Source organism: Chelmon rostratus, chromosome 20, assembly GCF_017976325.1.
Source record: "Chelmon rostratus isolate fCheRos1 chromosome 20, fCheRos1.pri, whole genome shotgun sequence".
NCBI lineage: Eukaryota > Metazoa > Chordata > Actinopteri > Chaetodontiformes > Chaetodontidae > Chelmon > Chelmon rostratus.
Window position 1 is genome coordinate 8,281,608 of NC_055677.1, and position 13,335 is coordinate 8,294,942.

At 42.9% G+C, this 13,335-nt stretch overlaps 1 protein-coding gene across 1 annotated transcript; it reads left to right on the forward strand.

Annotated features, from left to right (window-relative positions):
- Positions 1–942: 942 nt before the first annotated feature.
- On the forward strand, positions 943–4,032 carry si:ch73-174h16.4 (leucine-rich repeat-containing protein 14). The gene is made up of 3 exons (XM_041961716.1): positions 943–1,516; positions 1,599–2,450; positions 2,929–4,032. The coding sequence occupies exons 1-3, from the start codon at positions 1,239–1,241 to the stop codon at positions 3,494–3,496; spliced, it is 1,698 nt and encodes a 565-aa protein (XP_041817650.1). The 5' UTR covers positions 943–1,238; the 3' UTR covers positions 3,497–4,032.
- The last annotated feature ends 9,303 nt before the right edge of the window (positions 4,033–13,335 follow it).

Here is a 13,335-nt window from a genome sequence, read left to right on the forward strand (position 1 = left end):
TATCAGTAACAGCCAACAATGTAGAGGGGCAGTAAACATGCACATTGCCAATTATTCATTAAAGTCTTGTTTGTGTTTTTTTTTTCTTCATAAAAACCTAAGGCTTGCTGTAAAACAAGAGCACGGTCATCTTGCACGATCCTTTAGCGCCATCTAGTGATGCATCCATTTAGGACACTTTTTCATATATTTTTTTACATATTTATGAACACATCTGCAGGAAGGCGAGGTGCTCTCATAGAGAATTAATAGAATCCACAGATCTGTACAGTGAACCGAAGAAAGAGATTTTTTCTTGCAGGAGGGGAAAAAAATAAAGCAGAAGATGGATATAAACAATCAGGTGGAAGAAATGTGGCAAATCATTTTTGTATATGTGTTTGTGTGAGTGAGAAAGAGATACTGAATTCATCAAATAAGCATAGTTATAAGGAAGATTTCGGATATATTGAAGGAAAACTATATTGATAGTGAAACATATTAAAGGTTAACAGTCGATGGCTAAACTTGGCAGCAATGACAGTACCTGTCAGCATGTCTGATAGCCTCACTAAGGTTGAAACCCATGTTCTAACTTTCTACATAAGTCAAAAGCTTTTCCGAGTATCATCCCCTAAAATAGATGCCTCTTGTGGAGGGTTATAGAACTTGGTGTTCAGCACTGTAAAGCTCTAAATGTACAGACCATTCACTGAACACTACCAGGTGACGGTGAAAGTGCAAAATCAAGCTTTCATTCAAAATAACCGTAGAGAATCAAGTGTAACAGAGCAAAAAAAAAAAACAAAAAAAAAAAAACTCACAGGCGCACAGGATAGACTCTGTTTATAGTTCTACAGCCGTGACGTTGCGCCTTTACGTCTTACGTCACCGCCATGCGTCGGTGTAAAATGTAAACACTCTTCCTGCTCCAGCAGCAGCATCCTCAGTGTTAGTTAGCCAACTGTCGAGTTAGCTAACATGGTGTGCTAGCGTTTAATATTTCACCCGCTAAACGTTTCCAGTCGTTGCTGTATAAATCATTGCTGTTAATAATCCAAAAAGATATCAGATGATGTCCTAAAATCTTTTTCGGGGCTTTACAAGACAGCATCGAGTTACTGTCGTAAAGTTAGTGGTCCAGCTAATTTCAGTTAGCTAACTTTCAGACGACTAAAGTCTGCTTCTTCTGCAAAGACGCAGCTTTATTCTGGCTGCTTTATTTTGTATGCTAAGAGCTCACCGCGCTCTGTGCTAAAATGGTGCTTTCCTTGGTGAGCCTTTGCGCCAAGGAGGTGGTGAGTGACCACAGCTCGTCACCCTGCTGGCTGAGGTGGGTGCCCAGGGAGCTGTACAGACCGTTGCTGGAGGCCGCATTTAGCAGCTACAGACCGCTGGCCGTGGGCGAACTGGTGCAGAGATGGCCCGAACGCACCCTCCGTGTCGGCGGACGGAGGAAAAAGGGACAAACTTCGCCAAATCGACTCTGCATTCAGGCTCTGTTACTCGCAGTTGTCAGAGGACTGTCAGACCAAAGGTAAGTAGTTTCTAGCTAGTGGGCCTGTTCTTATCAGTATTCTTCCAGTGAGTAACATTGAAGACCAGTTCCTCTTTCCTAGGTGTGCCTTGCAAGTACTGGACCTCTGTGGACTGCAGGGAGATGAAGGAGGGCTGGGAGACCCCATGGGAGGCTGGTCCCTGACTGTAGCCCTTTGCACCATGGTTGTTCAGGCCAGAGCTGCAGCTCAGAGGGCACAGAGGAGAGAAGGAGAGCGAGAGAGAAAAAGGTTCTCAGCTCTGGAGAGAGAAAAGGATGTGAAAAGAGAGAGGGGACAGTGGAAGAGGGGAAAGGAACCATATGGGGATGAGGGAAGCACAGACAGAGTGGTGGAAGACAGAGAGAGGATGGGATCATATGGGGTTCTGGGTGAACAGGAGCTGATTAAAGGTGTCAGGAGGAGGATGGAGATGGAGAGGAAAAGAGAGACTGCAGTGACAGGTTCAGGAGGCAGCAGAAAGGAGACAGAAGAAAAAGATGTAAATAGTGATGTGTTGGTGCATGTGAGAGCTGATCTTTTTGTAAATGCTCGCTCTTCAGAGCGTGTTCGTGTGGCCTTGAGCACATTGGGACCCCTCAAGCTTCAGTGCAGATACCTGCGCATGGAAGAGATTTCGGTGTCTAGTATCAGGACCCTGCTAGACCTCCTGCCTTGCCGGGGTCTTCTGGGCATTGATATTCGCTACAGCAGCCTTGGGGTGGCTGGTCTGGCTGAGCTGCTGCCTCTGCTCTCCACCTTCCCTGCACTGAACTCTCTTCGCCTGCACTACTGTAACTTGGATTTTCGCAGAGACCACCCTGGCCAGGAAGAGGCCCTGCAGGACTTGTCTCTGGGTCTGTCAAACCTACAAGAGCTGCGACGCCTCAGCCTCACTGCACTGCGCCTGCCCGGACAGCTTCGTGTGCTGCTGAGGTATGGCCTGATCTAATGGGAATTTTTCACTATTTCTTGACATCTTATACAACCACAGTTCCAAAAAGGTTGGGGCGCTGTGAAAAACATTGATAAAATAGAATGTGATAATTTGCAAATCCTTTTTGACATGTGATGATTGCATTCTGTTTTTATTAATGTTACACACAGCATCCCAACTCTTTTGGAATTGGGGTTGTAAACATGTATTTATTTGCAAACAGTAATTCTGTTTAGAAATTAATCATAAAATTAACCTTTAATGAAAATAATTAGTCACAGCCTTAATCTCTAACTTCTTAATTTGAAGTTTCACCTTTCAGAAATTAGACATCTCTTTTAATCTTTAAAGCCAATCTGGCCAAACAGTCATATTTATGAGATTAAAGCCAGAACAAGGACGATTAAACCTCCATCATGGATATTTGAATTGAATAATAAATATTTAAATATTCTGTCCCTCCTCCTTTTGTCACAGCTCACTGCCTCAGCCTCTGCAGATACTGGAGCTGCCATATTTGAGCCTGAGCCCATCTGACCTCGCTTATCTGTCCTGCAGCCATCATGCTGCCACACTGCAGCAGCTGGATTTAAGTGAGAACCATCTGGATGAAAACACCCTGCCCTCCATCCGCCGCCTTCTCTCCCAGGCTTCCAGTACCCTGCAGCATCTCTCTTTAAGTGGCTGTGGTCTGACCGATGGCCTCCTGGGACTCTTGTTGCCCTCACTGGGAGGCTGCTGGGCCCTCAAGAGCTTGGCTTTGGCCCTGAACCCACTCTCCATGGCCGGTCTCATGGACCTGGTGAGGATGGCTGTGAGAATGCCCTCCCTCCGTCATTTGCTGTACCCCAACCCACTGGAGGACTACCAGCCGGGCCTTCCTGACCTGCCCTCCAGCGCTCAGCTCTTAGACTGGCCGCTGGACGAAGCCACAGATCTCAACATGACTAGCAGCCAGCTCAACAGAGTGCTGATAGAAAGCGGACGGTCTAACCTCTTTCTGACATGTGACCTGCTCAATTATGATAAAGACTTGGTGGACTAGAGCAGAGGTGAAGGGAAGGACACAGGTGCTTTTTAGTTTGCTCACCGACACATACCAGAGCAATGTAGACACACCTGACAATCCATTTGTCACCCTAACGATGGGCTAGTTTTCAGTTATTCTTTATCCTTTTATCATCATCTGTCTCATGTTAAGGCTGAAGTATTCATTAATGCTTTATATAGACACTCAGTACAATGCAGACCTCCATCAAGGCACAACAATCTCCTTTTTATGAATCTCCTTTAAGAATTGTTACAGTAGTTACATGACGGTAGTCGGACCTAAGCGTGATGGTGGGGTTAGAAAGAATTCATCGTGTTACCAAAGCAACAGGTTTGTTATTGTTGGGAGCATAGATGTGATTATCAGATGGATCCGAAGATGACACTTATATGGAGGAGACAGTAATAAGCCATGCTTCAATGAAATGGTGCTTTACTACTTTAATAAGTTCACTTGTTGACTGTATGAATTAAATTGTTGTCACTGCTGGTTTTATACCAAACACAAGTGCTTTGTAAAAAATAAACATCCCTCTGGTTGAAGATTACAGGCTGTCTGCGCTCGTGCCTTTACAGCTGTCACCAGTTCTTTCATTTTACAAGACGCTCATTCAGACACAGCATCTGATCAGCTAGTACATGTAATATTTGTCACAACCAAGTTTGACAAGTTTCCTTTTATAATGACTTTTTCTAAATATCTACATCCTTAAATAGAAAATGAATTTGTTTGAAAGTGTTTAGGTTCACTATAAAAGCATACCAATGAACTAAGCAGGGGGGGAAGTGTTCAAGTAAAAGATCTGACACATTCGGTTTTGCTAGCCCTTCAGATAAAGTTATTGAAAAATAATATAAAAATAATATAATAATAATTTTATATAAAAATAAAGAAGCCTTGCTCCAGTACCTCAGTGAAACGTCTCAGTTGGCACGGATGAAGTGCAGAGTGCAACCGTCAGTCAGTCTTGAAAAGTGGAAAAGACAAAGTAGAGCTAGAGGATCCGCCAGCATCGTTTCGGTCTGCTGTACAGGAGCTTTACAGATTTATTGTCACCAATGTCAACGCCAGAAAAAAGTGCCGGATAAAATTGACTGGGTGCAAGCACTGTGCAACCCGTGTGGCTTACGCTGGCAGCACTTCTTCCGATATGATGAAACATTTGCGAAGACATCACCCCAGTGTGTCTGTTTAAGGAACACTATCTGCACAGAGCCACAGCCCTGGATCCAAAGCTCATGTTCCTGCTTTTCCTGGAGGAAGCCTCTCATCAGAAATTATAGTTATCTCATCAAAGACTTTTTGGAAATTGAAAATAGTTTAATGATTTTTTTTAGAACTAAACTAAATGTAACTCTAACTAATCAATAGCATGTTCTCTTTGCACTATTCTCAATTTCCCCACTGCCCAATAGAGAATACTGACATGAAGGGTTTTTGTTGTTAATATTTTCAAAACTACAAATTACGCAACTTGTCGTTTAATTCTGCAGTGAATCCCAGGTGGCCAGTTCCTTCTCAGCAGACCAAGACATCAGAGACATCTTTACAACAGGAGAGCACCACCAAGCCTTTGTCCAGCATCATCCAAGAGGAAATCATCATTGCTTGCACTAATTTGAAAACCTTTTCTTTAACTCATGTTTTGACAATGAAGAAGTCTCTATTATGTCATGTATTTTATCTTTGTTCTAATTTCTATAGCTGCCATACTGTATTTTGTAATTTTTTGTACTGTGTATGTATTTTTAGTCAAACTAATGAACATATTTCAAGCTAAGGTATGTTCGTCATGACTCTTGGTGTTAATGGAGGCGTTACAGACTAAGCAGTATCATCTATAGTAGTCTACATATGACTGCTGTTGAATGAAGTAGCGGCGAGGTGAGGCCATCACCCAGTCTTCGTCTGAGTAGGTGTGAAAGGGGCGAAGGGTGACCCGAGGTAACGGCAAAGAGATGAAATTGGGAAAGTGTGTGAGGAATGGACGGCTTCTCAAGGGAGGCAAAATTAAACCTGTATGACAAGAAAGCAATGCATGTTATAAACCGTTAGATGTCTACATACACAGCTGCATGTATCACAAGTTTTTGCTAAAGTAAGGTGAAATCTTACCCGGTGGCCTCGATATCCTGGCCATGCTGTGAGTCTCTCCTAAACGAAGGATCGGTTGAGAACTACTACACAAACAGACGAGTGGGTTACATTAAAAAAATGTAATTGACTGCCTCTTGCAGAAGAATCTACCATATGTACATTATTTTACCTACCAGTCATATAGGGGTAAAACCACTGTGTTTTTACGACCAATAGGTGCAACACATCGGGCCATTCTGTACTCCTCTTTTTGGACAGAGCAGAAATAATTCAGCACATCCACCATGCTAAAGGTTGGCGGCTTCCACTTTGCTGTACTCCTGAGGTACAGATACCTGTCATGTCCCTGGTGGCATGAAAGAGAGACAGAAAGCAGTTAATCACTTGCAGGAGCAGGCCAAAACCAGCCAGGCCACGCCAGTCAACAACACTGTAACAAGCTCTCCTGCACTCCTATTTAGAGGAGTTAAGGTCACACTAAAGGACATCAGAAGGAGTGGAGAGGCGATTCACAGAAGGAGAGCCTCTCAGTTTTCAAACACCTGTTCTGTCCTTTTGTCACACTCAAAAATACTCTAATGGATAGTGATAATGAATGTATTCTCCATCATAAAACAAAAATTGCAGATAGATTAAGTTTTAAATGAAATGCGTCTTTGTTACTTTGTATCTGGAGATCCATAACTCCAGCCAACATTCTGCTCTGTCACGGAAGCTCTTCCAGATGTCAGACGGGTCCTGCAGTTCTGAGTCCCATCTTTCCAGCTCCGGCCACAACCACTGCTCAGCCTCATTTACCCCTAATGTAGTCAGCATGTGCAGCACTGTTTCACTATTGACAGGACAATAACATTATACAAACTTTCAGTCATTTCAGATGGTGAACACTGTTCACCTACTAAGATGATAGAGTAGATAAGCATGCAGCTGCTTATTCATACATCCGTCAATTACAGAGCGATATTATCATTCATTTGCAATCCCTTTTCTGTCTACCTGATGACCGTAACTCCAATATCCCTCTCTTTTAGCTCTGTTTTTGGTCTCCACCAACTCCTGAGGGAAGTATCTGTCATTTTAACTGCTAAATGCTCCAATATGTTGACCAGCTAGTCGCTAACTTTGTCTGTCTTCTGTTTAGTGCAGAGCAGGTAGTGCACAGTGTGCTGTTAGAGCTTTTTCACTGAAAACTCTGAGAGTGAACCAAAACAGCAAAATAATGAGCTGACACTTGTAGGTTCATCACTATAAGTGACCCCTTTCACATATTTTTTGTGATGTCATTTAATACGTTATCATAAAAATATTGGTTATAGACCCCATAAATATCAAGATGCTTGTGTTGCCATTAATTGGGATTTTAACATTCATGACTCACCGTAGACCCAGTGTTTTAAAAGCCAGAAGAGCGAGAAGCTTTTTCACGAGGTCATAGCCAGCAGGTTTAAGATCCTTCAACAGATTCAGCATTTCAACAAGGACAGCCCGCTCCACAAGTGACTGATGCACACACAGGAAAAACAATTAGACACATCTACCTCTTAAAATTCATGCTGACAACCTTGATCCCAGACATACAGTACCATGTGAGGTCTCACAAATCCAGGCACCAAGTCAATGAGGCCTTGGTAAAGCTCGTCTGCATTCTGTAAGAGTCCCTGGGCGTGCAGAGCCTGCAGCGCAGCGAGGATCTTAATCTTAGACGGAGCACTGCAGGTGTTTAGACAGCCCAGCAGCTGCAAGGAGAAGTCCTCTGGAGACAAGGAGCTCGGGATACACTGCAAGCAAGCATACATTCATCAAGATCTCAACTTGGACCAACTTCACCATTGTGCATGATTGGCTGCAGAATGGAATATATACAGCATGTGTTTGGCACAGGCTACCTTTTTATCAGGATACAGGTCTGTAAACCAGCCTGTATCTGCAAACTGTTTGAGGAACGACGGCGCCTCATGGGTGGGCGTGGGTTCCAGCTGTGGGAGTGGAGTTGGGGTCCTAGGATGGTGAGGAGGTGGCGTAGGAGTTTGGGGTTTGGTTTGCTCGGATGGAGAAATAATCTCTGGAGCCTACAGGGACAAGTGCAGATTTAGCCAAACAAATATGTGCTGCTCTTATATGCGTTCTGCTGTGAAATTAAGACAATAGAAGCTCTCACCTTTTCGTCCTTCTCCACTATGACGGGTTTTTTAGGTGTGGCAACAGGCAATGGCTTGACTTTCATCAGGGTCTTTGCTTTAGGGTATGTTACTGGAGCCTTTTTCTCCTGCATTTAGAGAATCAGATCGAAACTTTGCTTTCAGACATACATGCATATACTACGATACATTTCTGCAACTTAGGTCCACAACAACTGAGAATAAGATTTTGCTTTATCATCGTTTATCACCTTTTTTACCTCCTTTTTCTCCACATTCACAGGAATGTTAAATTTAGATTCATGGTTGGCGTCCTCTTTTAAGGTAGGAAGGTTACGGGGCTTGTGGTCATATGGTTCAGGATAAAATGAAAGTTTGTCTGGGTCAAAGGTGTCCTCCAAATCAATCTGAAAACATGGCATTATGCTATTAATAATATAGTTCTCTCAGCATAAAGAAAATGTACAAAATGCTAAAATAAAGCAGCTGATTTGTTAAAGCGGGAAGAAAAATACTATCACAATTACTTCATGCAGATGCTTCTTGAAGAAATATGGTGAGATTTTTTTTGAAGAGGCCTGTAGATCAATATAATGTGTCACCAGCATATCCAGAAATTAGTGTCATATTAAACCTTTAAGCTTATGCACATAGGAGCTAGCTTCAGGCTGGCACAGTGCATTAAAGGGAAGTTTACTGGAATATAAAGCTTATTTGCCAAAAGTCTGTGTTTTCTTGAAAGTATTGAAAAGAATCAAGTAAAGTGAGTAAAGGGAGATGGAGAAACCTTAATATTGGGGGGCAGCCTATATATTATCTTCATGTAGCGATCAAATGCCTCTTTCTTGGTTTCCTTTGTACTGGGAGGCTTCGCTTTGTTGCATTTTACTGAGTCTTGTAGCAGTGCAGCAAGGTCCTTATTTGATGTCACCAATTTCTCAAACTCCTGGAAAAAGACAGACAGAAAATATATTCACTACGGTATTTTAACACATATTTCAGAGTGCCATTGACATGTCATAAAATCTATAAATTCACACACACCTTCTGTCTCCACATGTCGTCGTTCACTAATAAATTGCTGGTGATTGCTGGAAATTCGTCTTCCTCATGTTTGTCTGCGCTTGCATTCCTGTTTGTACCAATATTGCTGACAGATTATTAAGTCAGTGTTTTGAAATATTCTTAATATGCAACATGAAAAATCTTACTTTCTTTTACTGCACTTTTCTGTATTCTCCATGATAGGCAAGTCGGGAACGGGCTCAGGGCAATAAGTGTAAAGGAGCTGTGAAAATACAACAGGATTAAAGAGACATTTTATCCCCCACATGCCCATCAGGCACACTGCAAGCTGAATAGTTACCATTTGTTGGTAGTTGTGTGGCAGGAACTTGGTGCAATTCATCCTGTATAGATCCCCTCTGAGGCCAAGAAACAGTTCCCCTCCAAACCCACCGTAAGCCAGACACTCAGGCACAGCATTCAGCTGTAGCGTCCTGGAGGGGTCGCATACACATTAGGATTAGCAAAGTAACATACATCATGAAATCACTGTCAGTAGCAGGTCATGAGCACCAACCTGATGAGGTCATTCTCCTCATTCCAGATACACACTGTCCCATCTAGACTGCTCGAGACAAACACCTCCAGATCAGGACACACACACAATCCTGCAACAAAACTGAGCCAGTCACTCACACACACAAAATAAATACAGCACCACCTATAACACAATTTTAAGAAAGCATGTGAAATTTTGTGTCCCTGATGAATCAATTTTTGTTTTGTGACCTGTGAAGTGGTCTAAATGTCCCTCCTTGGGTGGATAATTGGTCTGGCTCTGGTCAAGTAGGTGAAAGTGCAGTAGCTTGCAGGTGCCATTGTTGGGCTCTTGAAAGGTCAGGGCTAGCTTAGGCCCCAGTGCTGCCAGGTAGACTGGAGGCTGGCCACAGTGCAGACTCAGCTGCTGGCTGAGACACTCCTGGATAAAGGGGGATACTTTCCACACCACTACTGTCATGTCCTCACCTTAGGAAACAGAAAAAGTTGCTATATAAACACTGACAAACGTTCAAGGCAAATAAGGTTACATTGGGAAATACCTGTAGAGAGGAGATAGCCGTTCTCAGGATACACCTGCATTGTGGTAACTCTCTGGCCATCGTGTGCTGGTGTCCGGTACAAGACCTTCCCATCATCCATTTTCAGAACACTCACACAGCCTCCACTTTGGCCAAGAATGACAAAAAACCTGTGACCAGTTGCAAGAAAACACTTAAGATTAGGGCTAAGATTGCCCTCAAACTTTCATCACAGGATGCCTCACAAAACAATAAGTTTTATAAAATCACCACAAGGATTTCCCTAAAGAAATTTTCTAGGATTTTCTTTACGGAAACCCCTTTGATCTCAAAGTGTTTACTCTTAGTTATGCAGTATTATTATTATTATTATTCCCTTATGCATTGCTAGAAGGTCCTTATTTATTATTTAATTTATGATGATTGAAAAGGAGAAGATACCAGGAGGCATTTTCAGGACAGGGAAAACCCACTGAACACTATGAGTGATGCACAGCTCTTTAGAGAGTACTGATTTGACGTAGCTAGCCAGCCAAATGTGAACAAAACTCATTACTAAAGTTAGCTGTATTGTTTTATTGAAATTCACTGGTTTGTTCTGTTGACCCCTGTCGATTTTTGGCTTTCTTCTTTCTTGTTATCACAGTAATATTTTCTATATTTCTTCAATACTTTTCTTGATCTACAGTTCACTTTACAAGATTTCTTCTTTTGATTTTGTCAGTTAGTTTGGGCTCTGTTTGAGCATATTTGTTAAGGCTGAGTTAAATTTACAGTTGAATTAAGTGCTCAGCTTTCCATATTCTTTGAAGAGAACGACATTGTCATCTTCTGTCCAGTTTAGCTTTCTTTCCCTTTTTGTATTCTCTTTGTTGTCCATTTTAGAGAAGCTAGCTAACTCTGACAATAGAGCTGTCAAATAACTTTAAAGGATGATGTGAGTGAAGGGTCACCATGGTAACTGAAGTTCAAATGTGCAGTATTATGACAGTAACAACCGTGAAAGCCTTAGTCTAAACATTAAGGCAAGGAGACAGCATAAGAGGCTTTATGAAAAGTCTTAAATAAACCTTTTAGCTTAGGGAAATATTTTGCCCAAGAGACAAACTTATATTGTAAGGAACTAAAGGTAATTTATGCAACTGAGTACTTACTCAAGCACAGAACAATCAGATTTACTGAAATAAAGATATTTTCCCCATTGTATATTAGTAACGACAGAAAAATTGCTCACTTATTCTTGCCGTCATCAATAGCTGCCTTGTTTCTGTCACTGCATCCTCTTCTCTCCTGCAAACTCCTCCACCCTTCTAAAGCTCCCTGTGTGTCAGTCACATAACTGTAAAGAACCAGGCAGCAAGCCGGGCCAGGTATCGGTAGATTCTGGGCACCATTCTCAGTCATGTGGTCCCTGTGTTGCCAGGGCCCCCGGCCTCTCCTCTTCCACTCTTGCATCAAAGTGATTGGATTAGTGAGTGTGTTGGCTTGGAGCACCGTACCTGTCTCAGTCAGAGCCAACAGAATCTCTTTTTGCAGGCAGTAGTCAGCACACAAAACCCTCTGCTTTGCCTTGAAGGAAGTCAACACATCTCCTGTTTCTGCAGCAACAAGCATGATATCACTGTCCCCACTGACACAGAGGACTCGTGAAGGGTAAGGAGCAGGGAAGGGGGAAACTAGGATTTGTCTCAGTGGGCATCCTTTGTCCACTTTGAATTTGCAGTGGAGGGTGTACAAGGTTCTGATGGTCCAGAAGTCAACACCCTGGTGAGAAAAAGAGAAGAAAGTGTCTCCCTCTCTGTTGCCTCCTATGCACAGCAGAGGGTTTTTCTGCTCTGTTTGGACACACTCAACCACGTCGCCCTCTTCCACATTCCAGCAATGGATCGTAGAATCCACAGAGGCTGATAACAGCATGCTTGATGCAGGGCAGCAGAACAGTGAGTTCACCACACCTAGACACCGAGAAACAGAACATTTTGATCTTTTGTCTAATCATGAAGAGGGACAAAATGTGCATAGACGTTATGACTTTACCATAATGTCCTTCAAAGGCCACACGTAGTTCCCAATCTGGACCCCATATTCTAATGGAAAGCTCTTCAGATGCAATGATCAAACAGCCCAGTTGAGAGCAGTACACTATTGCAGTGATATCTCTGTAAAAAAACAACTTGTTAATCTTTTTGCTAACAAATTCAACCCACAACCAATCACATCACATGCTCCCATACACACCGTAAGCAGAGATCCCTCTTGTGCTCCAAAACCTTCCCGCAATCAAGGTCAACCACTGTCACGACCCACCCATGCACAACAAAGGCTCTGTGGGGCCTGCCAGACTGTGGAGGAGCCAGTGCCATTTGAGTGAACATGCTGTGCTGAAGTCCCTCCTGTATCTTCACCTTACACCTCATGAGCATCACCGACCACACACACACATTCCCTACGCCTGCAGTCACCAACTCTGTGGAGTGTTCTGCAGCTTGACAAACACAAATGTCCAGGGCATCAGCAGCAGCATCCAGGGGGTGTAACTCACTGTTCAGAAGTGTGAAGACAGGCCCTGGGCCCCAACCCACCAGACAGCCAGAGATCTTTGTGTTGGTCAGGCCCATGAAGGGGAGGCGTAACGAGGAAGTTTGCTTGTGGCCACCTGCTTTGTAAATGCAAACTGTGTTGTCTGAATGCAGGCTAATGAATCCTGCAGCAGCTTCAGAATACATCATGAAACGCACAGGGCTGTCACAGGGGAAGTGCTGCTGGCGATGGAGACCATGAGTGAGCACATGCTGTTTGCGCTGAGAGTTTTTTACCTAGAGAGTCAGACATAGAGAAAGCACACAAGGTGTGTAAGACCTCTGAAAGTGATCAAAGCAAGTGTGCATCATGTCAACATGGTCTACCTTGCCTGTAGCTTGCTTCACATGCTGCTTGAAAAAATTCTGCTTTCCCAGTGTCCTCCTGTTCTCTTGAGACAGAGCCCTTAAGTTGGGACTGGTGAAGGCTGCTGTTGTTGCTGTAGTCTCCTCGCCTGGGGCCGCCATTTCCAATACACAGGATTCTGCTGCATCCACCGACCTTTTGCACTTTTGCAACTAAATTCTCTTTTTTTGCTGATGGCTATGTGACATTTACTTGTCGGGGTGGAAGAGTGAAAAACACAGACAAAATGAAACTTTGTACAGTGTTGTAACATTATTTTCTTATAAGAAATAACAAAATGTAACAGTTACACACATTATCCTAAGTGCCTGTACCTGTTAAAACATCTGCAATTACTATTACCTTATTTTGAGTCACTCTTACATTTAAATAGTCATATAATTTTAAAGACAAGTTTCACTTAGATTCTAAAGATTTATTTAGACCGGGTCCTACTCATCATTCTTGAACTAGCAGCATTTCCTACTGTAAACATTATTTTCCACATTCAAGTGGGGGAAAGAATACCAGTTTTTGGTAAACATGGGGACCTTCTCTTTCCTCTTCTTCCTTTAAAATCTGTTCTGTT

Coding starts and splice junctions, on each gene's coding strand:
- si:ch73-174h16.4 (XM_041961716.1), top strand. CDS start 1,239: ATGGTGCTTTCCTTGGTGAGCCTTTGCGCCAAGGAGGTGGTGAGTGAC. Junction 1,517..1,598: donor AGAGGACTGTCAGACCAAAG/GTAAGTAGTTTC, acceptor CCTCTTTCCTAG/GTGTGCCTTGCAAGTACTGG. Junction 2,451..2,928: donor CAGCTTCGTGTGCTGCTGAG/GTATGGCCTGAT, acceptor CTTTTGTCACAG/CTCACTGCCTCAGCCTCTGC.